The sequence below is a fragment of the Labrus mixtus genome, chromosome 21 (genome assembly GCF_963584025.1).
Source record: "Labrus mixtus chromosome 21, fLabMix1.1, whole genome shotgun sequence".
In the NCBI taxonomy this organism is placed as follows: domain Eukaryota; kingdom Metazoa; phylum Chordata; class Actinopteri; order Labriformes; family Labridae; genus Labrus; species Labrus mixtus.
Genome location: NC_083632.1, coordinates 9,353,428 through 9,377,997, shown reverse-complemented (window position 1 = coordinate 9,377,997; position 24,570 = coordinate 9,353,428). Strand labels below are relative to the sequence as shown.

At 40.2% G+C, this 24,570-nt stretch overlaps 1 protein-coding gene across 1 annotated transcript in view; it reads left to right on the top strand.

The window, feature by feature from the left end:
* Positions 1-23,958, top strand: part of LOC132955128 (adenosine kinase-like) — a 114,118-nt gene extending 90,160 nt beyond the window's left edge. Inside the window, exons 8-11 of the mRNA XM_061027817.1 lie at positions 11,994-12,029; positions 15,963-16,077; positions 22,840-22,926; positions 23,252-23,958. Coding sequence (XP_060883800.1) covers positions 11,994-12,029; positions 15,963-16,077; positions 22,840-22,926; positions 23,252-23,376 — 363 coding nt within the window. The 3' untranslated portion in view covers positions 23,377-23,958. The remainder of the gene's footprint in view (positions 1-11,993; positions 12,030-15,962; positions 16,078-22,839; positions 22,927-23,251) is intronic.
* Positions 23,959-24,570: the final 612 nt, after the last annotated feature.

Sequence of the window (24,570 nt, the reverse complement as noted above, 5' to 3'; positions counted from 1 at the left end):
TTTAACTTGAAGATAAATTGATGTATTGACCCTAAAAATATCCCAAATAACTGATACCAAGATTGTAATTCTGACACTGTTTATGCGTGAGATAAGAAACATTAATTTTCAAACTGTGGGACTCCTGCATCCTGACAAAATTCAATCAGGTGGACCTGGACCAAACAACCTTTTAAACAATGGCTAAAACTTACTGAGGAAGAATTCAAACTTTACTTGAGGACACTCTGTTGTGCTCAAAGCTTGATTTTATTATCACAAGCTAATTGTTCAGGTGAACTTAGGAGACCCATCAGAAGGGTCTGCCCTCGCTGCTCATCTCTGTGTTGTGCTAGGTGACTCTCCCTGCAACCAAATTTACCTACGGGTACAAATAAAGGAACCCGAACCTGATCTTTATGCATTTGCTTGAACATCTTTGTCAAAGTTAGAAAGAGATGAGGGATTACCCTTACATGTTGGAAAAGAAAGTATTTTACTTCTAAATAAGCTGGAAAGAAATGAATGAGAGTTATAAAACTAGTTAGAAGGTGTCAAATTCATGCACCATGACTCCTTCATCCAGTGTTGTCCCTTGTGAGATAGCCAGTGTCTAGCAGTCTGATGTCTTTTGTTGACCCCTTGTTAGAGCCCAGAGGTGAGATGTGTGATAGAGACCCCTCTGTGCTGATAAGGCCATCAGCCTGATAACTAACTCCCCCCTGCAATAAGCTGCTACCACTGCTGCTTCGGCTTCCATTAGCTCCGCCAAGCCGTCTGAATGCCTGCCCCGTTCCCTCTCGCTCTGATCTGAGGTTACATCCTCTGTTCTGAGTCCCTTATGCAAACCCTGCTTTCACCATGCTGAGATTGCTATCTGCGGAGATATTTATGTACTGCACATGTTTCCGATTGTTTAACCTTTGGACCTGTGCTTGGAGGTGCTGCTGCCGTCCCTGTGGGCTTGCTAAGAGAACGCTCTCCTGCCCTTGGAGGCCGACGGAGATAGATGGGAGCACAGGCTGTTGCCATGGCTGTTTAATGGACTGGCATGCAAGGGCACTGTTGGAATTGGTCACATGAAAGAGTAGGTCGACCCTGCACTTTTTTTCTCGTTCAATTTGCAGCACAGTCTAATGAATTTGGTACAACTTATAACTACTGACTCTGAGGAGTTGGCAAACACTGTAGTATTTAATAGTAAAAATGTCCAGCCATTAAACACATCTCCTTTTGTTTGACATCAGTAATGTACAACCAGTCAATAATGTATGGTTATTTGTCATTTAGTTTTTGTCACAGTCAGTGATTGGGCCAAATTTCAATCAGACCTTCATTATTTGATATCCACCAAAGCCAAAGTCCAGTTAAATACTTGTGTATCTTTACAGAACTGTTTTTCAATCTGTATCCAACTCATTAAAGGTCCCATATTCTGCTTTTTCTGGTTTTATATGCTCTTTAGTGTGTTTTCCAAGTGTCCTGTGCATGTTTAGGCACATCTATGTGCAAAAATTCAAAGTCCGCGGAAACGCTGTTAGCTGTAGCTTTAGCTGCATGTAACGCTCGGTTCTAGCCCCCCTCGATAAAAATTTGTCAGTGCGGCGTCATTGTCAGTGTGAGATCACTGATCTAAGCCCATTGGCTCGTTGTGGCAAGCCCCGCAGCTCATGTTGAAATTTCCGAGAAGCGTGCTGACCAATAACGACAGAGCGGATCGGCGGACCAATCAGAGCAGACTTGGCCCACGTGGGGTCTAACAGTGGGGGCTCAGCAGAGTCTAGCTGACGGACTCAGAGCGTAGAGGGAGCAAGGAGGAGCAGTACATGAAAACAGACACTTTTTTTGAATTTCAGCTATTGTGAACGTACAAAAGTAGGTACATAGATTAAATATACGAACCCCAAAAAGTGCATAATATGGGCTCTTCAAAAGAAAAGGTCCTAGTTCTGAAATATTTTGTTTCTGAGTGTACTTGTATTGCTGATATCAAATGAATCAAATTCCCATCAATGTTCTTTTATGCTGTACCATGTTAAATAAGGCTTAAATTAAGAATATAGATAAAAACAAGGATGCATGGCTGCTAGCTTGCTCATAGGTTAAGTGAAGACTGGACTTGAGAAGTTGAGAAGGCATTATTGATTCTGAGATTAGGCATCACTTTTCCAAGGCGTTTCTTTGCCTACAAAAACCCACAAAACAACTTCTTTTTGTCTTCCAGATGCTTACTCCTGGGACAATATTGAGGCAGAGAAAATATGACTGATAAATCCTAAACATCATTTTTAATGTCAGCAGCACTTTCAGAAAAAATAATTACCGGGTAGTATGAGACTCCTGAAAATGAAATGATGGAATGTGCTAGAGAGGAGACGTATTAGCAGTTTGAGCTGTTTTGGCTGTGAACTGAATAAAGCACATAATCCAAACAACTGATGAGTTTTGGCCCGTCATCAAGTTACTCACATTAATTACCTACTGCTGAAATGATTTGCCATCAGCAATGTTTGTCATCGTAGCCAGTGAGAGCTACAAATGAAAAGCTGCTACCTGAATTGTTTGAACACTGCTCTTTGCTCATGTTAATTAGCATCAAACAGCCAAGGTGTCTTAGTCACTCACTTTAGATAGATCAAATAAATGTTGACATTTACAGGCACTTAGGCAAGCAAGTGAAATGCAGCTGTGTACAGCCCTGCTCAGGTTAGGTATAGACAAAAAAAAGGAAAAAATCAATTTAAAAAATCATATTTTTTACTGTTTTGTCTTAGCCTTTTTGTACCATTAACATATGCCCATTTGCACACTCACATACTAGTCCTGAGATCAGTACTGGTCCAGTCTGCATGCATTGTTTTCATCAGGAACAACACCTTTGAAATCCTTCCAATTGAACTACCGTTAACATGTTTAATATGAAGAGCAGTCTACATTGGGGCGCCGGTGGCTGAGTGGTTAGTGCGCGCACCCTATGTACGGAGGCTGTAGTCCCCGAAGCGGATGGCCCGGGTTCAAATCCGACCTGTGGCTCTCTTTCTCCCATGTCACTCCCTCTCCGTCTGTTCCTAATTTCTGACTCTATCCACTGTCCTATCTTTACAATAAAAGCAGTGTTTCCCCTACCATTATATTAGGGGGGCGGCCCGCCCCCCCTGAAGGGGATTTATTTTTTGGCTTTTTGTGCCTTTGTACAAAAAATATTGTAGGGATATGATAGTGAATAGAGTCGGAAATCAGGGAAAGAAGTCATTTAAGGATACCTTTCCGATAGAAAAGGACAGCTGTCATTAAAAGTAACTCATGAACACCAAGTTTCCTTTAAGTGTTTGTGTCGTCATGTCACCATGTCGGCATGTCGGCTTGTCCCCACCCCCCCAACGCTGTAAATTCTACAATTCAATTCTACAATTCACTTAGCAGACGCTTTTATCCCAAGCGACGTACATCAGAGCGTAAGTACAACACAAGCAAGGATCTAGAAAAAAGGGAACAATGTCAGTAAGAGCAAACGATCAGCTTTGAGTCCGATTGGACACACAGGTGCTGACAGGCATTGCACAGAGGCAAAGCACAACATTGACGGCAATTCTTGAGAGCTCTAATCAGTATAGAAACCATCTTACAAGTCATCGTTATCAAACAAAAACAATCGTGACAGCCATCATCATCATCCATGATATCGAGACCATCATCATTAAGTTAGTAGGTATTCATGAAAGAGCTGGGTCTTTAGCTTTTTCTTAATCTCGGGGAAAAACTTAAAAGCATAAAAACCCCCAAAATAATTCTTTGAAAAGTGGCCTACATCTTTTGTTAAACTTCACAAAACATACAGGAAAATATATATGCGGGCTGTTTTCATACAGCACAACCTTTCAGCCTTCAAACATATTGAGTTTATTGCACTTTAACATCTGTGCAGATGGATCATGTTGGAACCGATATTTAAAACTATACTCGTCGTTTGAATAAATATTCACTTTTAATGCATTTGGATTGAGGGCACACGGAAACCAATGTGACTTCTAAGCACAAGTGACATTGGAGTGTACAGCGTTGCATTATATAATGAACATATCCTCGGGCTAGCAGAGGGGTTTGATACAAGCTGAAAATTAATACCATCTTATGCACTGCAGAAGGTTTTGCAAAATGTAAATGCTCTATCTCACAACAATACACCATCTGGTTAACAGTGCGATAAAGAAGAGGGGGGAAATAATGGAGTTATTTAAATACAAAATTCAAGCAGGTGTTCTTTATTTTGTGCAGTTCAGTGTGCTTTTTCGACAACTTTCAAGACCTAAGAGAGACGCTGACACATTTAAGTTGATGCATTTGGGTGCTAAACTGTCAGATGTAGATCTGTCGTTGCAAAAAAATAACTGACTTTCAGTTTGAACCTGTACGATCTCTCCAATGTAAAAAAAAAAAAAAAAAGAAAAGAAATAAGCAGGTAGCGATGAAACATGCCACTTAATGGCTCCGTAAGAGGGAAAGCGAAATGCCATCAGTTGTTGTTGAGTAAATTCCCAGAGGCAGTAAAAGTGGAGTGTGTTCCTCGGCGTGTGTTTACCCTCATGTTTGTGGCACGTCATGCTTGAGCAGGATTGCTGCATTCTCCTGGGAGCTCCAGGACGGCTCGGTACAGGTGATTTATTCCTCCTAATCTGTCCAGCACAGTAGCAGGCGGCCGCCTTCTTTCCAAACCAGCGTGAGCAAGGTGCTATCAGCTAGCGTGATCGTACCATTAGCCCACATATCATTGAGGTGGCAGCTTCCTGTTCACTTGCTGGGGGTCGACATCCTGACATCCAGGAGGAGTCATGTTTGTGACCCAGAGGCCGTGTCAAGGGCGCTGACAATCCCCCACTGATGCCATCGCCTTGATTAGTTATTCATTCTCCACCCCGTCCCCGCCCCCCCACACACACACACACACACACACACACTTGCCACCCTGTAATGTATGCTGTAGTAATCTGGCAGGAAACGCTCGAGTTGAATGCCAGATGTTGTTTTTACTGAGCATTTACTGAAGCTGTCTGACTCGCTTCAGTGATGTCTTGCGCAAACATGAAGAAAACATGTCCTCTGCCATTGTTGTGTATTTCTGTAAGTAGTGATAATTGGGTGAAGTATTTGAAATGCCATGACCTAGTCAAGCTCTATTTAGCTTAAAAGAGCCTCTAATGTAATGGATTTTTAATTTCAGTCTGATCTGACCAGACCTGATAATTAGTTCTCCTCTAGTTGGCACAGTTTAGTAACAAAGCCAGATATTCTATAAAATTTAATTTAGATATACATTTCATATCCTCCAACTCTACTATATTGCTGTATTATTTTTCAAGTTAAGTGTACAACTGGTGAAATAAGTTCTCCATTGAGCCATTATAAACGAAATACTTGTATTTCTTTTGAAATTAATCAAAATGCTGAGAAATAAAGAAAAGCAAAGGTGGGTTCTCCTTCCTGCTTCTTTACTCTTTGATCATTTTATTTGTTAAGATTAAGATATGTTCTTACGTTTCCTGTTTTACTTTGCCTTTTTGTATCATAGTTGTGAAGGACCATCTAGTAATAGGCATTGCAAATTAGCATAGGCTATCAATTCTGTGTTGTGTGGCAACAATCAACTCAATACTTGTCCCTTTACAAATTAGCATGGAATAAATACCTTACGATAAATAAGATGAAGTCCAGTGAGATGAACCATCTCATTTTCAAAGACGTGCCCTCAGAAAACATATTTTAAACACGACAGCACAATTAAATTGACAGACACGAGAAAAAAAGACACGGATAAAACACATAGGTATGGGAAACATTACAACCACAAGATGGCCAAAGTAACAAGGAAAAGAGTGTGAGTGGATCACTAAATTCAATCAGATGTTCATAGAAATAGAAAAGTGACAGCATTAGTGATAACAAAAATATTTCATGTTAAAGTAAGAAGCTGAATCATTTCAAACAAACTAACTGATTGAATGGGTCTGATGTTAACAGGTGAATTGCTCCAGGCAGCAGGTGCTTTGAACCTAAAAGCACGAGGGACAGATTAATAAGTCAGGGAAGAGTTCCTAGGATAATAATGAAGCAAGTAAGAGGTACGACATTCTGCTGTTAATCAGAATCAGAATCAGAAATACTTTATTAATCCCAGGGGGAAATTTGTTCAAGCAGGTGTTCTTTATAATAAGTAGGATAGTTGACATAATTACATTTAAACTGAACCTGGATCCAGTGCAATTGTGACTTAAGGGGTGCCACTCGAAGTGCATCAGACGTTGGACAAAAATGACAGATAGACATCTGCAGAGTCTAACATACTCTCTGTTTAAGATGAACAAGGTCTGATTAAGATGCATTCTGATAAAAAAAAAAACAACATCACTTTAGTCCAGAAGTGAAATGATCAGTTTAGATCATCATATCTTTTAGGCGCTTGCTTTTATTTAGATAGGACAGTTGTGATCAGGGGGAAAGAGAGAGTGGGGAATGACATGTGGGAAAGGAGTCAGAGTTCGGACTTGAACCCGGGCCGTCCGCTTGGAGGACTGTATAGCTTCCATGCATGGGGTGCAACTGAACCACTATGTCATCAGCACCCCCACCTTTCTTTTTTTTTTTAAACGTTTTTCAAGTTAATTCTACATTCTGTTGAAATGAGTTTTCCATTCACACTGTTCGACTTAATACTCTTATCTCTTTTGATATGAATGCTTATTGAAATGCAGAGAGAGGAAGGAGACAACAAAGGTGTTGTTGTAAATAACTTGTCAGGGCTTTACCCTCCTCTGTATCCCCCCACACACACACACAATGTCAAATACAATTCAATTTCTGCCTCAGCATCAGCTTAGGCTAACACGGTCAAGCAAATGCCTATTTTCCGAATGGCCTGAGGGAGTTACGCTTTTCAGCTTATCAACTTTTATTAACCTCAGCACTGAGGTTTGCTCTTTGATTTAGATTCTCGGGAAACACTGAAATTGGATTTTTTTTTTTTTGTGCTCTCACTCCTGCTGTGACATATGCTCAACAACTTGTTACACAGAGGAGGAAAACTAAACGCTTGCTTTGGTTTGATGCTGAGAATATTTAGCGATCAGAGCCAGTAACTTCTGGTATTATAACCTCTACTTTTGCGTTTCCTCACCTAACCTGTTTTTAAATACAGGTATTTGTTTCCAGATATAGTAAGAATGGAAGTCAGGAAAGTGGACCGAGCAAAAGGATGATGTTGTTTTTTTTAAAGTAAACAACAACTTAGGGTGGCAGTAGCTCAGTCTGTAGGGACTTGGGTAGGGAACAGGGGGGGTCACAGGTTCCGGTCCTGGTTCGGACCAAAATATGAAAGTTGGTCTGGTACCTCGAGAGGTGCCAGGGCACTTCCTTCTGAGTACTGCCGATGAGCCCTTGAGCAAGGCAACGAACCCCGAACAGCTCTGGTGTGCATCTCTCCTTTAATGCATGTCCACGGGTTCTGTTTGTGCGTGTGTGTATTTCGGGGCTACATGTGTGAGAAGCATGTCTCTCAATAACAGAGTGTAAAACTAGAATTCCCCTCAGGGATTAGTATGTAAAAAAACAGAAAAAAATGGGTGCCTTCTATGATAAATGATTTAAAAAAAAAAATGCAATATAGCATAAGTGAATCCATTAGGTATACATATTTAAAGTACATGTACTGGATCATTTTGTATCAACCATTGATCACATCTATATTTTTATTAGTTTTATTAGGAAGCTTATTTACACCAAAAACTCCTCTAAACAGAGCCTTGAAGTCATCTTTCAAAACGAGGAATGTAATTCTTATACCTGCAACCATAGATCAGTTTACTTCACTTAAGTTGAGGGAAAGTGTAGGTAAGGAATTACAGTAAGTTGAATCAAATATTAGCAAAGAGGCTGTTTTTTTCACTTTCAGCTAAAGAATATATAAAACGTGTGTGTTTGAAAGATCTGCAGTCGTGTTGATTTGAGGTCTGCAGCTAAATCCTTCATGAGGATACATTTTTAACAGTTTTCTAATTCCAGCATAAAACTAGTCAGATTAACTGTGCACATCCCTAGTGGCTGATCAATGTTAGCATGTTGTTGTGCACATAGTGAATATCAGCCGAATGACCTGGAATTTTTCTCACAAGTTAGTAGAGAGACCAAATTCAGAGCTAAAATTAGAGTGAGTTCCAGACAGTCTCCATCACCAAGTGGATAGGAATACATCCTCATCTACATGCTAATGCTGCTGTTTGCTAATATTTTTAGCATTTCATCTTATATCAAGTTGCTTATAGCTTGTTTTTATATCACCAGGTGGCCAAAGTTAGTCTAAACTTTGGCTTTGGAGAACCTATACTTAATACTTTCTGCTTGGATAATGGTTGTTATCACAGGACTCAACAATAGCAAGATGCAAAGTTCTGCTAGTTGTAGCATTTAGTTGGAGCATGTAACATTTAGATTTGTATTTAGAAGAAGTTGGATGGTAACACAAAAACACTATAGTTATTCAGCTAAAACAAACTACTGAGTGAATCTTCAGGATTCTGCTAAGTGTTATTTGGAGGTTCTTCTACCTTTTTAAAATCTCATTCTACCAAATACTAAGATTGAACGTGTCCTCCTTCGCAAGACTCAGTCGGGGTTATAGTTGGTTTCTCGCCTTGTACAGTCTTTTGACTTTAGGTCTCTTTATTATTGGACTTTTTGTTCAATGATCATGGTTTGTACTAATGATTTCACTACTTTAATATCAGTCCAGGAATCAGAAGTGCCCATACTGCAGGTCGCTCTAAAGATAATCTATGAGATAAAGATTTTTTTTACTCGGCGTTATGAGAAGGTATTAGACAAAGACTGAATGCAACTTAGCATTTGAGCTTCATTGAAAGAATGAAAACAAAGTCTCTGCAGCATGTCAAAACATCACAGAGAATACCCACAACCTTTGGCTGCACGCACTGTTACTACACAAGGCCTGCTATGCACTCATCACATACAATGTCAGGCAAAACAAAGTGTGAGGCTTTGAAAAGTGCCCTTTGCATGAAGTCTGTATTTCCACTTTCATTTTGCTTGGCAAGATATTGTAGACACCCGCCCCCCTGACTGGGCTATGGATTATTAGCTTAAGCTCTCTAAAAATATCCCTTTGACTGTTTAAGCCTCTGACAGCAGCAACATCTCACACATTCTGATAGCTTTATACTAACTATGGCTGCAGAGGGCTCATGAACTCAGCCTGCCTTGTTATCTTTTACCTTGTTTGCCCGAGGAGGAGGAGGAGGAAATCTTACAGGCCCCCCCCCCCCCCCCCAAAAAAAGATCTGCAACAGTCCTCTGTCGGAGCGGATCATCAAAGGCGAGCATGCAATCACTGCAATCTCTGAACAAACGAGATGCTTTTTTGAGCGCGAGAGGATTTTGCCCAGATGTCACTCGAAGCACTTGTCATTGTTGCGACAGCTGTGGAAGCACGCGGGCCCGTTATTTGGGGGGGAAAAAAGCGTCTTCTGCAACATACCAAAACAGCACACGTCAAATGTGAAACATACACAGCCTTGAACATAAAATTCCTGAATATTAATGCTGTAAGCCTCTTATGGAATTGAGACTTTTATTGCCTATCATTTCAGTTTTATTGGCTTGCCTGTGTAGTCCCGGTAATTGCGTATTTACCAGCATGCAGTATTTATCAAACCAATATATTAGGTTTAGCTGAGCTTATGCTACCAAATATTTTTGATGTTGGCATTCATAACAGCTCATAGAAATTAATAAATTCCTGAAAGGGATTACACCGTACACATGTGGCTCATAGACATTGCTTCAATTATCTTTTCTTCTGACGCCCACACTCTCTCCAAAGGCTTTTCTCACAAATATTAAAGCTGCTAACTAGAGAGAGACGGAGAGTGAAAAAGAGGCATGTGCCGCTCAGCAGCACCATTGTTATTCCAGCCTTTTATTCATGTGTCTCTCTGAAACGCTTTGAGATGAAATATCACTGTTTTGACAAGACGTTTTCCAAGCTGCTCGCGTCTCCTGTGAGATGCCTCATGCTGGTCGGTGATGGAACATTTCTGAGGAGAAAAGTCAATATGTGGTTGTAAATAAATGAAAACAAATGTGAGACCAGAGACCTCGATAGATTGAAACAGCAAAGAGGGGAGAGGAAAGAAAAAAAAAAAAAAAAGACGACTCACCTTTACTCGTTATAAAACTGCTTCTTGGCTGCGCGGGCTAATTGACTAGCCTCTCCACCTCCTGTGTGTAAGGAGTGGGTGTTGTGGGTGATGAATTGACATATTGCTGGCGCCGTGATGTTGATTCAAGGCAGAGAGCCATGAGGCTTTCCTCCAGGGACCTGTAACCTTATTGTTCCATGTCATCTTCTCCCCTTCTGTTTGAGGACCAGGTTGTCAACCTCTCCCCAAGGTCACACAAACACCAACCCCCTTTCTGCACGTAATTGGATTATTTAGAATCATAGCATCAACTTATTGCCCCGTCTGGGGTCAAAAGTGAATTTAGTGCACAAGGTTGTCCGTCATGATTTGTGGCATCGTTCTGAGCTGACGAGCAACAGCTTCTGTCACCAGTTAGAGGATCAAACCGGTGGCGTAGCATCCTTCAGCCTATTAAATTCCCATCACATATTGGACATTACTCAACATATTGCATCATGCTGCTGCGTTTTCAGATTTTGGTTTTATTCCTTGCTATTTCAAGCATCCTATTCATTGATTTATTTTCATTTCTACACAGAAATCAATTTGCAGCATCTGAACCTGGTAGAGAATTGCTGGATAGCCTTTGGTTTAGTTTGTTTTCTTTCTACCATAAATTTCCATTAATCAATCACTTCAAACATATCAGGCAATTCAAAAATGCAGTCCATTTGTTCTGATACAGTTGAGACCTAAACTTTTTTGATCTGGTAACTCCTAAACTAAAGTTACTGGAGTTGAAGAAGAGTTGAAGACTGAAATAAAAAGTGTGCACATCTTGACCACGCCATGATAAAAGAACTTGAAAGAAAATGGAAATGAAGTAGAATTGTACGTCTTTTCGCAGACTTGTTGTTCATTGTGTGTCTGAAAATTTTGGATATGACCGCGCTCTTGGTGGAGTTTTGGAGATTTGCAGGAGTAACTTCAATTTTTTAGGAAATGAATCTTAAAAAATGTTGGTTTAGCAAGATACGTCGAACTAAACTACCACAAATGTATTAAGGAAAGTTCAACAGGACCGTCAACAGTCGCACCAAACACATCCACCTTTGTATTTATTTTACGATGTTGAAGTTTGTGAAAAGCTAAAACAAGGTCTACAAAACACTATGGCACTCTTGATGAATACATTATTTGCGTCATTTACATGTTTTGCAAAGTAGTATGAAGCCTCTGAACATCATTAAGTGTTCCTTAAAAAAGCGGATGTTCGGTAGATTGGACACTAGTAGAACATCCTTGTAATGTGCCTCTTAAAACTAAAAAATATGAAACTACAGTATCAATTTGAAGAAAAAAAAAATCAATGTAAAGTTTACATGACCTTTAGTTTAGTAGGAAAAACCTGCATAAACACTGGTGTAGGCTTTAAAAGTGCACCTGTTCAGAGACTAAAGAAACATAAAGTGGGTGTTGAATGCCTGCAGTGCCGGGGATTCCCACATACCAGCAGATATTCATGGTTTCAGTGGTAGTTTCATGGCTGGAGGCTGACGTGGTGTTATCTCATGCTGCTGTGGTAAGACTAGATGAAGTGGGGCAATAGATTAAATGGGTGGGCTGCATGCCTATTAAATCAGGAGCTGGCAGAGGAACACTAACTCAGGTTACCCTCTTGTCACGTGACACAGCCGCACATGTGAGGAGGAGGAAAAGCGAGATGTCTTTACTTCACGTCTGGTGCGTGACACTCTGCTCTGTTTGTGACTCTTTAATTAACTGCTCATTTGTGTGTGTGTGTGTGTGTTTTTTTTTCTCTTCCAGGAGGCGGCCACATTTGCCAAAGTGCTGGGCTTTGAGGTGAGTTGACCGGCAATTGCACACTAAACAGATCCATAAAGGTTTATTTTTGCTGATAATGAAGTTCTTTTTGGACAGTGATTGATGTGCTATTATACTCTCCAGGCCTTGCAGCAGTTGCTATGGAAACCTGGCAGTCGTCATGGTTTCTTTGTTCAGCCAGCTCTCTGTTATGACGCACTCTGCTAGGTCTGCACCCAACATCGCCTACAGATGTTATTTATTGAATTTTGAAAAGCCTCTTGGGAAGCTGAGAACTTGGGCATGGTTTCAAACCTTTCTCTGCAGGCTCGGGGCTCATCAGGTTGCCTGGTTAAAAAGCCTCCTCATTATCTTCATTGCACTCGGGGATGATACTGTATTTCTTTCCCCTCCACTGCTTTTGCATTACAGCACACTGAAAAGACACAGTCTTTTTAATGATATCCACCTGTGGTTTTAGATTATGTAAATCAAATTACAGTGCTTTCTACCCCATAGAACGTACACTATGTTTTTTTTTAAATCCTCTTCAGTGTAAAATGAAGCATCCCTTGGTCTAAAATTTCCTTGTACTTTGCATATTCCTCAAACATATTTTTAAAAACACAAATAGGCTGTGTGTGTGTGTGTGTGTGTGTGTGTCTGGGAGTGTTTGCAAATGGGCTCAGGTATTTTAAGTGCCGACTCTCTTTCAAAAAAGGTAGAGCTGCCTTGAATGTGTGGCTCTGCGCCGTGTGAATAATTGTCATCCAGAATCACTAACGGTGTGATCAACGTGACTGGAATAGAAATGCAATCCTGACGGCAGTGACAGGTTTAAGAGAGGAGAAGGGATGAAGGAAAGAGGGAGGTTGTGGGGGTGGGGGGGGGGGCGGGGGCGGGGGTGTGTTGAAGGGTGGGTGGGGGCTGACATGAAGAAGAAAAAAAACACAAAGGGCAAAGTGTGGACTCTTCTAGTAGTTACAATTCTTTGACATTTTCCGTGTCAACCTGATTTGCCAGAACACTCTGCAAAATTGCATCGGATGAATGTGATTTCTCAGATAACATTAGCGCTGTGTGCTGTACTTCCTGCATTTCTTTGTCGTTCACAGGTTGTTTTTTTTCTTCTGACACAAGCCTCGCCACTTTCTGATGTCAATTTTCATGCCCTTATACAGTACATTTCTGCTGTATGGACTATTATTTAATGTACAAAGACATATAAAGTATACAGTCTCCTCTTAAAACATATATAAAGCAGGAAATAATAGTTCTTAAGTTACATCAGTAATACTGAAGAAAAGTTGTCGTTCATGCATGCAGAACAAACTTGACTGAGTGCAGAACATTTCCAAACGTTGTGCACATGTCACCACAACATTTGCTTTGCATCAACTAAAGCGTTCACTACATGCACCAGATATATTTATTCACACGTGTAAAATTTGATGATTCTGATTTGATGTATTAAGTCAATATTCTCTACAAGACAGGTTAAGATATTTTTTGTCTGTGTATTGATACAGTGAACATTTGTTTGTGATAATCATCCAAACAACACTAGACATAAACATGCCAAAAAAAAAAAAAAAGCACATTAAAGATGAATTTTTTTTTTTTTTTAAATACAGACACCGCAGTATAACACAAGTAAATAGTGTGTGTTACTTGTGCGGTACGGGTACAGAGTGTCCGTTATGTGGCAGATTGGAAGTCCAACAGTGCTACATTATATATAACAGTCCTGAGCCGCTTTCAAATACATCACAGAATATGTGCTTCAAGATTCATTACTCATCTTTTAAAATTGTATGTGCATGAAAGCTCGATATTCAGTTTGTTAAGTTTGCAGTTTAAAGCTCCTGTACGGACGATTTGTGTCAATGTACATCTGTGTGTGTGTGTGTGTTTCCCCCCCCCCCAAATAAACTCAACATGCTTTCTTTTAACAAAGAAATGGATCACTCACTGTGAATCTTTATTTTGGACAAATGTAAAGGAAGCATCCAGTTTCAATCACCTCGTAGGACACCGACCCCGAGGCAGCAGTTTCAGGCATTAAAGAAAACTTTTGGAAACTGTCAATCTTGTCGTTGATGTTCTCGCTTGATTTTGTAGCTCATCAAGATGCAACCAAGTTAATGCCAGTCTGTTTCATAACCTGCTAAAAACTCCTGAACAGCTCAGCTTTAACTCTTATTTTTTAATGCTGACAGACTCCATTGAACATTGAACATAAGATCATTTCAAGTGAGCTAGTCAGTTAGCCACACAAGTTTGCTACACTGTCAATAATTGACCCAAAGATGCTTCATGTTGCATTTTCAATGTATTCCGAAAACATTACTATCATCACATTATCGTTGACGAACAAAAACATCAGCATCCCTTCTTCAATGCGAGCACAAAATAAAAACCTCGTTCTCTCCAAAACAGCAATCAACCGATCTGAACACAGTCGCCTGATTGTGATGTGTTTTTTTTTTTTTTTTTTTTAAATGCTCAGAGAACTCTCTGCATCGCAGCTCTAATTGAATCGTTCCCTGGCTTTGTTTCTCAAACAGCCTGCAGTGGAGACGATCACTTTCTCTCCGACTTCAGCACATAAACACAATTTAGCACCCTCGTAAAGCCTTTATATTTCACGGTTTGTTGATTTATGTCTGATCAATTGCCGCACAATCGTAAATATTGCCATTTTTTTTCCCAGTAGTAAACTAAATTGGCCGTATCATTTGTCAATTCATGTTCTGCACTTCTGTTATCATGCTGCATTCCGTAGCTATAAGATCTTGTCAGGTGAGTGTTTGTGCAATGCAAACCATAGAAGTGTTTGATCACGTGTGTTTATGCGACTGTAGCCTGCCCTGCTCAACAGCCATGATGCTAACCCTGCCACCTCTGGCCCTTAGAGCCTTTTAGCTCCTAAACCCGAGTAGAGCGCCTTTTTTTTATGTTGGTGAACATAAAACCGGAGGGTGACAATGTGGCGAAGCCTTGTGTGGTTTTCGCATTCAGTGTCTGGAGGAGTGCTTGTGGTTACATCCAGTCACAGTGACAAATTGCCTTTTTTTTTTTTTTTCCTGCCATCGCCTGCTAACAGCCTCTGTATTAACCTCGCCATTAGCACTTACTTAGAGTGTTACACCCATTTTTCCTCAGCCCAGGGTCTCTCTGGACCTCTCAGGGCTGATTAAAGGACATTTGGGAAGCATTTAGAGGTGTAAAAGCTCATTGGTTTGAATGAGCCAGTGTGGCTTGGTGGTATCGGAGCCTATCTCTCTGATTACTCCCATAACCACAGTATTTGCTCACCCTAAAGGTGCTGAAGTGTTAGCTTTGATATAGATGCTAGAGGCGTGTGCGACCCTTAATGCTAACTCCTCAGTGTGCCGTATTACAGAAAAGCAGAGTCCACCCCACTGCGAGGCGGCGATAAAGACATTCCACCTGCTCATAGTACATCATGATGAGTTAATAATAAAGTAGCACTGACAGGTGTGGGTTTTTTTATCCCTCTCATGATCAAAGGCAAGCACTCCGGAGAGTTCTGTCGTCTCCAGGCGAGAATATCCATTCTGTGCAGATGCTGAGGAGAGATGGCCTGTTTCAGGAAGAGAATGATACAGTACACGCACCAAGAAGTAGCTTTATCTGACAACAGCATATCTTCACACGCTTATTTTCATCTCACTTAGGGAATATGACATCCTAATATTTTACAGCTCTCCTGTAGCCGCGTGGAAACATCATCGAGCGCTCCTATTGATCTTTTTTTTTTTTTTTCTGAGCCGTTTCATAGCCCCATCTGGTTTCATTATCACTTGATCCGTCTGGCAGGGTTGAAAGAAATCTGACCCCATCTCAGTCGCACTTGTGATGTTTGATTAACTCGTCAGAAATTGCTCCTCATGATGCGTTCATTCAACTTTTTACATACTCGCCTAACCACTCCCCCTGTGTTTACAGACAGAGGACATTGCAGAGATTGCAAAGAGGACCCAAAACCTCCCCAAGGACAATACTAAGAGGCAGCGAGTGGTGGTCTTCACCCAGGGCAAGGACGACACTGTTGCAACAGTTGGTAGGCCTTTTTTTTTTTTGTTTTTTTTGTTTTCCTTTTTCTGTCTTTTATCCTCACATATTTCCTCTTAAGTACCACTCAAAGCTATCCCAACTTTGGCCCCTTTTGGACATCTTTTACCCTCCGCTTAAACCTCATATCTCAAAAAAAAAAAAAAAAACTGCAGCCTTAAATAGATGGTGGGTCACTAAGTGAAAAGAGCCGAATGCTATCAGTAATTTCTTTGAAGTTAACCTGCAATATTGACGCCAGATGTTTAAAAAAAAAAAAAAAAAAAAGAACGCTTGCACTACGTTCTGTCATTTCAGAGCATAAAAGAAGTGTGGGGGATGCAGAGAGCAGGCATTGATTTGTGAAGTACTTCTAACTTTGTCTTGGACAGTCTCCAAGCCAGTCCTCAGCAATTTTTAATGCTTCATCTCTTACATCCTGCTCTTTTTTTCTTTCTTTTTTTATTCCTACAAATTCTGGCAGAGTGACCTTGTGGAGAGACGGGGGTTGACAACTTTTAGTCCTCAAATCAATCCTATCTCCTTTGATTCAGGTTATATTTGTGAGCCGGACATTAAAAAGGCGGTGTCATCATATCTGAGCAGGGGTTGCAGGTTTAAGCGGTGCTGGGAGAGACCATAGTTTCAGATTACTGCTGGGAGCCTGTGCCTTTGTCAGAGCCACAGGGTGTCTCTCCTCGTTGCCCTTGCAGTTCAGACTAGTCGTGTGAGAGGAGAGATGGCCTCAGGTAAAGACTCCAACATATCACTCATCACTGGGGACCGCAGAGAGGCACAGCTACGGCAGGGACTGTTAGCACTGCAGGACACTGACTTCACATTATATCCAGTGTCCTCAATTTGATACTGCCTGCAAGAGTATTTAAGTGACGCTGTGTACAGTGTGTCACTGATGGTATTATTAGAGTATCAATAACTCATTGAGGCTTCTTTGTATTTTGTGTTGGGATATCGTCTGTAAACTGCGCTGCAAATGTTGCATGGAGAAAATCTGTCTCGGTGTTATAAAAGTTAAAGTGGTTATGATCGATATTTGTTTTTATTTACAAAGGGTAAAATAAGTGTTATGCGAAAGGGAAGCTGCTTGTAGTGATTAACCCACATAATGCCCCTGTGCAGTTCTACACTGATTATTTAGCATCGTATTTGGCTTTTTTTGTTTTGTTTTGTTTCTTTTACAGCCCAGAAATATTCCACCTTACAGACACAGTAGGCAACCAATTAAAAGCTCATACCCAACTTCACACCTAAAGCCAGCGATGTTCCAAAACCATGTATCATTCTCTCCTGGACATTCAAATATCCATGTACTCACAATGAGTGTCAATCTGTGTGATAAAAGGTTCAAATATATTGACTGTGAGGGGCCTAGAACTAACCCTGTTATGGCAATCCTACCCCTCGAAATTGAAGCATTGCACCCTCTACAAGTTGTTGTTTAATTTGTGGGAATTCTTTGTGTCAAACATGGCTAAACGTACGCAGCTCAGTTAGTTGAGTCAGTCAGTTTTAATCTTATTTATTTTACTTTTTTTTAGTGCACAGACTGGCAAACGTTCTGATGCCAATACCACATTTTAGCCATTTTCAGAGGCATCTCCAATGATGCTATCAGTATTGGACAACCTTTAATTTATGCAAAATTTGGGACACAGTTAGCAAATAGTTGTTGGAGAACAGTCCCTGAGCCAAAAGGATAGAGACCATTGGACATGCAGACATCAGGGAACACAAACAAGTCTATTATTGCTTATGAGGCTTATAAAGCCTAATGATATGGATGTCTTTGAAATACACTATATTGTTACAATATGCCAAATCTACGCAAATAATGCACATTATTTAAAAAAAAAAAAAAAAACAATGTAGTGCAGAGAGCTTTGTTCCACTCCTCAGGGCAACGCGCACCGTCCATTTTCTTTTTCAAAGTGGAATTCCTGGAAATAAATTTCCTTTCATGAGTATTTGAAAAGAATCTTTAAGCAGAAACCCTGACGGTTAAAAAGAACAAGAATCCATCCATTGTGCTGGAGGTGATGGATAATTCCTGCCTGCTCCTCTCATTGCTCCTGTGTGGAGACAGAGCCGCGCGCCGCTGTGAACTTTATATAAAATACATGATGAATGCAGGCGGGATGAAAGACAATGTGTTTCAGATGTCATCTACAAAGGCAAACATGATAAATGTCATTGACTGTGCTATCATTGCATTGGAGCAGTTACAGTAGTCTGTAGAGCAGGATCGGTGTGAGTGTGTGTGTGTGTGTGTTTGTGCGTGCGTGTGAGAACACCGCTATTCATGGCAGCCAAATAAATGTCAATGTAAAAAGAGAATTAAAGATTTTCATTTCCCAGAGGCGGCGCTCTAATAAACTTGATCTCTCATTTTGTTTGCAATTTGTCCTCCTGTCAGGATTTGATCATTTGCCAGCCTCTGCATGTCATGTTAAACCATTTTATAGTGATTAAGGATTGGAAAATGCCTTCCCCCTGTGGTATAATTCTACAAAAAGAGATGTCAATTTGTTATTGTTCTTTTTTTTTTTCTTCTTTTTTTTCTCTCCCTGCCTTTCATCACACCAGCGCTTCAAACATGCCTTTCTAAAAGAGCTGGGAGCAGGGAGGGGGAAATGGCCCTTTTATTTAGCTGCCACTGACACTGCTGAACTACGCCGGGCTTTTGCTTATACTCCCATTACAGCAGTAATTAAGATCATTGTGCCCTGAACCTTAACGGTGAGGAGATCTAATAAACCATCGTTCAGCCGGGGGGGTCGCCGCTCTAATCGCTGATAAGGACTTGATAAAGCCTGACTCGGCTCCTCTGTGAGTTTTAGAGCTCTCGAGGGGGCTAAGCAGGCAGATTTCGACTTAGAAAAAAAAAAACCCAGATCCATACATGTTAATCACATGAGGCAGAGTGAGGAGGGAATACAGCGAGGCAAAAAGTTTGATTTGTCATTCTGCACAAATTGACAGTAGATAAAAACGCTGCAGGGTGATTTACAAATCTACTTGGAGTCATGTTAACAGTCTGTTTTAAAAAGCTGAATGTTTATGTTGAATACTTCATGAGAGACTAAATCAATTAACATTCTGGGCTATGAGAAAGACCCTTCTCTCTCTCTCTCTCTCTCTCCCTCTCTCCCCTTGGCATCTCACATTCAAGTGTTTTCTTTCAAGTCTCGTCTGAAAAGGATATTGGTTGGCGATGATCTTTTGCCTGTGGTTACAGTAATTATAGGCATATGTATTCTTTCTTCTTTTTTTTTTTTGTTCTTAACTTGATTGTGAACAAACAGATTGAATGTCAGCTCGCTCCTAACCTGTCGCATTTGCCAAGAAAGCGGTAACGTTGTTTTATTTTTATTTTTTTCCCTCTCCCTCTCCCTCCGTGGATCCGAGTTTGGCTGCAACGCAAACAGGAAGCGTTCCAGAAGAAGTATTCTCGGGGAAGTTTCTCACATAAAGATGTTTTGTACTTCAACTCAACATTTCACTGGTGCCTTTTTAGCTAAACAGTCGTGTGCAACTCCCAGTCTCTTAGCAGCTTAGCGCTTAAAATGACATATTAATTGTTGAACTTGTGTAGAATATTCACTGTGACAGGATCAAAGTTAATTTTAAGAACCTGCCAACTGTTTGATCTACCTGCTTTCTGTTGCAGCAACAATAGTGTTTCCTGGAACACAACCAAGTGCAGCGTGTAATAATTTCAGAATCACAAACGACGCTCCATATGCTCATTTTCCAATAAAGCCGAGGTCGTCTTATTTGCATGTACAGTCACTTTTTTTTTTTAACAGAAGTGCGTTTTCTCAGTCAGTGTTGTGCTGTGAATTGGCATTGTTAAAAAGAATAGCCAATAATAAAGGACTTAATTGATACTCATTTCAAAGAGACGCCTGTTGAAAGAACTTCTTAAGTTTAATCACCACCATTCAAGAGTTGTAATGAGAGAGTTGTAATGAGAGAATTATAAAGAGCGAATTAACAAAAGCACACAATTATAGCTTACTCGAAGGAGGTATTTGAAATCCTTTGAGTTTTTTAATGCAGTTTTTTTTCCCCTCTCTGCTGCAGGTATAACCTGTCAACGCACAGCCATACCACTCACCCACACATTCAACTGCAATATGCTGTTTTTGTCAAACCAAACTCTGAGAACAAAGATATTTCAGTTTTGAAAATGAAAAGGAAAAAAAGTGCAGTAGATTTTTTTTTTTTTTATTGATTGAAAATAATGTTGCCGATCTCATTACAGCGCTATGTGAAATGAGTTCAGCAAAGTGATGTTTTCAGAGCATCTACGCGCCAGAAACAACAAAGTCAGAGAGTGTTGGCAGGAGTTTGTCCTTTCTTTTTCATTTTTCTTTTTGGTTACCATTCCTGCCAGTTGGATCTCAGTTACAGACGGGTGGGGAAAAGTTGGACTGTAACTTGAGTCAACATGTCAGTCAAATTTAATAATTTGCATCAGTGAGGTTATGTGAACTTTCCCCTAACAGCAAAGCACAAACTTTGGACATGATGATAGATGGAAGACAAATACTGGGTGTCTATGGTGCTGTGCAAACAGTGCTCAGAAAGTTCTGTGTTGTACCATCAATAACTTCATGCTGCTTACAGTGAACTTAGGCCAAAATGTTAGATTATGTTTCTTTGGGGGCTGAAATCAAGATAGACATGTTTACGTCTACATATTATTTTAACTGAAGTGGATTGTCATATTAAAAAAACAACAGAAATAACAAGGCATGAGCAAAAATGTACCCGTTAGTCTGTTCCTCCAAATGCTGAAGCCGTTTGGTGCTAGTGTTCGATTGTGGGTTTAAAACTGTGCAGTAAAGCAGTAAATAGTAACGCAACACGTTAAGTTTACAGCCATGCTAGTAGCTCTGTGATGCTATTGCTAGGAGACACAGTCACACTTAAGGTGCTAGCCTTGGCATGCTAACTAACTCACAATGGCCATGCTAAAATCCTGTTGATGTTTAGCAAATACAATACAATGTTGCCCTTGTTAACCATTCAAATTGAGAGTGTTAGCATGCTAATGTTATATTGGCACTTAGCATAAAGAACAGCAGAGGCCTATGACAATGTAATTAGTTTTGGTTGTATTGTGAGCTACACTTTATGTGTGAGGCAACCTTATTTCTCTCCTTCTTTCTAATAAGACCTGACTCCTCCCGTAAGACACACACACTGCAGACAGAACCCATTTGTTTTAACTGCCGCAAACATATTTACACAGGCATTTAGATTTTATTTTTGGGGTCTAATGAACTGCACAACCTGTTCTGAACAAGTAGCAGCGGCGTCTAGTTTTAATGCATCCGGTTTTATAGCCGCAAAAAGTGTATCACATTTTAAACACACCACATCTGACAACTTGAGTTTCCTCATCGTGGCACAACTGACAAAACTGTAATTTATTGTTCGCACATTTTCCACTGCGGTTAATCTTTTCAAGAGGGAGGAGGACTCTCCAAGCTTCGTCTGTGGCATTAATTAAGTAAAGTCGTTTTGCCGCTAATTAGCAGATCCTAAAAGGATTCTCGTCTTTTTGTAATTTATTATCAGAGCTACAATCACCTGCTTTCTTTTCAAGAGAGAATGTGTCATTATGAAAACACAATCCATCTCTTGATCTGTAACATCCTCGGCGCCCAACCTTTAACACAGTCACATTCTGCTTTGTAAGATGTCCTTTTTTTAACCACAATTTGATGGGAGTTTTTCCCCTTATAGCTGGTGTATTACAGTCATTTCCTTGACATCATGTGTGGAACATATGCTCCGCTGCAGGTTGTGTGTCTTTTCCCCTCTGAAGGACAAGGACAGAAATGAATTAATTGATTAATAAGGTGGGGGTGTCATATCTTCTGTCCAGCTTTTTCCCTGAGACGTTGTTAGATTAGCAGGGAGCCTCATTAAACAACTTTTTTGTAGTTGTTGTTTTTTCTTTTCTTTTTTTTTTTTATCTCATGTTCTCCTTTAACTCCAACCTTTTTCTCTCAATAAGAGGTCTGTCAGCCTCCTCGTGTTCCTTTTATCCGCATGTCAGTCTTTTGTCTCCTTCACCTTTTTGATGGTTCACGTCGGCACCAGAGCCCTCAGATCGTTTGAAGATCGTGTGTGCGGTTTAGATTGTTCTGACATGAGTTGCTGATTTAATGTCACTCTACACCTCCAGACTTTGTCATCTGGTAGATTTTTGTTTCTTTTTTCTCCCCCACCCCCCCATCCTTTAAACTGGAAGTCCCTTTGAAGTGCATATGCTACTGATAATTGAAGCAATATAATTCACTGAAAATAATGCAGGGACCCTCATTTAATGGTTTCCTTTTTTTAACTGACAGAACTCAAAGGAACTGTTGTTGCATTGTTTTTCATTCATCGCAGCACAGCGTTAAGACTGTTTGCATTGATCATCTGTTGCTTTTGGACCGTTTGGTCAAATCACTGCAGGACATGGCCTTATTGTAACGACTTTGTTCTTTCTAATTTACCAAAAAAAAGAACTCAACTCGGAAAATTCGTTGATCGTCAAAAATGCCACACACTAAAAAAAACAATTTAAACTTCTGAGAGCTCTTTTTTTTTTTTCTTTCATTTTGATTGTAACTCAACGATCTGGCAAATGACTGACAATGTTTTATAACATCAAGTTTCAATCAAAGAAGTCATAATAATGGTAAGCTCAAACTGTGGCTTAATTAACAGCTGCACTGTGTCTCAACCACAGGAGAGAGGGTGACCATGTTTCCCGTGCTTGACATCGACCAGAATGACATCGTGGACACTAATGGAGCCGGAGACGCCTTTGTGGGAGGTAGGCCTTGAAAATCATCTCCTACACAGCTTGATTTCGATGTACATTTCCAATTAACCTTTGATACTGGCCAACTAGCTAACAAAGTATAGCCTCTAGATTATATGAGTGTGACATTTGGCCTGCTGTTTTCCCCCCGTATGAGCTTATCAGAGCCCTGCAGAAAAAGCGTCTGCATTCGGGTTCATGTTGAGAATGAAATAAAAAAAGTCTCCATTTCCAGAAACCCTTCATATAAGGCTAACATGAATGCTAACTGCTACTCAAACTATTTTAGAGGGTTATGGGTGGTTACACGTTGACCTCTTTTGCTCTTTCTACCCAGGGTTTCTCTCTGCGTTGGTGCTAGAGCACCCATTGGAGGAGTGCATCCGCGCGGGACACTACGCGGCCAACGTCATCATCAGACGGGTCGGGTGCACCTTCCCAGAGAAGCCAGACTTTCAGTGATGCATCCATCTATGCATAATTTGTCTTTTCCACAAGATACTTGTAAATGTTCGCTTCAGGAATTAATGTACTTTTTTTCTATTTACAGTAACTGACTACATGGGACTTAATGGTGCAGCTTGAATATTAATCAAACTCAAATAAGCCACTCCGATGTGTTAATCGCTTTAAACACTGTGCTGCTAACAAAGGTTAGAATCATATAGTTGGGAGTATTCCACTGAAAACCTGTTTTTCAAACTGATTATTTATAGGCCTGAACGATGTCACCACATGTGTAGAAACTTCTTCACCATTGATCCTTGTTTTTCTTTATGTTTTACTCAGGACGTCCACAACAGAGCAACACACTCTCGTTCTGCCTCCTCATTGCTCTGAAAGTTGGTACAAGTAGTCATTGGGATTTCATTTTTTTAATTTCTGTTCTGCAATATATACTAATTTAGGTTATACGAACCGACCAAGGGTGGAGAAGTACATTATCCCGCAGGATAGGTTTAAAAAAAAGTTTGTGTTTTTGCTCTTAAGAGAAGGACGGCTGATGTGGTCAGAATCGATTTGACCCAGAGTCATGGCCAAAAACTTTCACAGCAACTTTTCAAAACATTCCTACTGCACGACTAATTTCTCCGCTCTTTTTGACTATCTTCAAGATAATAATCCTCATGCTAATAACCTGCTTATTATACTTGTTCCTTTGGAGTTTTTTCATCATTCATTTTTTTCATCCATGAGCAGACTTAATGTGGTGTTTTTTTTTTTTAGAAGTGCCAAGAATCAGTGCCATCCTTCACACAGCAGAAAGTTACAAACTTTTACAGCCTTCTTTCAAGCCTGCAGGCACTGAGCGTTGTGATACTATATGCTAATAAAAGAAGTACATTTTCAGTTGAGTACTCCTTTAACACTCAGCTGACATACTGTGGAAATAAGGGAACGGGTCTTCGTTACTTGTCTCTCTCAGTTCTTAGAAGTGAAAGTTTCACTGGGAAAAGTGTGGGAAAAATGTCTTTTGTTATTACACAAATAAAAGAATATCAAACTCATCCTAGCATTTTGCTCTTGAACCAAAACTGAGTCCAGATAAAATGTTTGTTTTTTTCATTAATTGCAGTTTTGTTTATATAAAAGTAAAATGTTGAACTCGTCTTATAACACAGAGCTGTTGTATATTCCTCATTATTTAATCAGTCA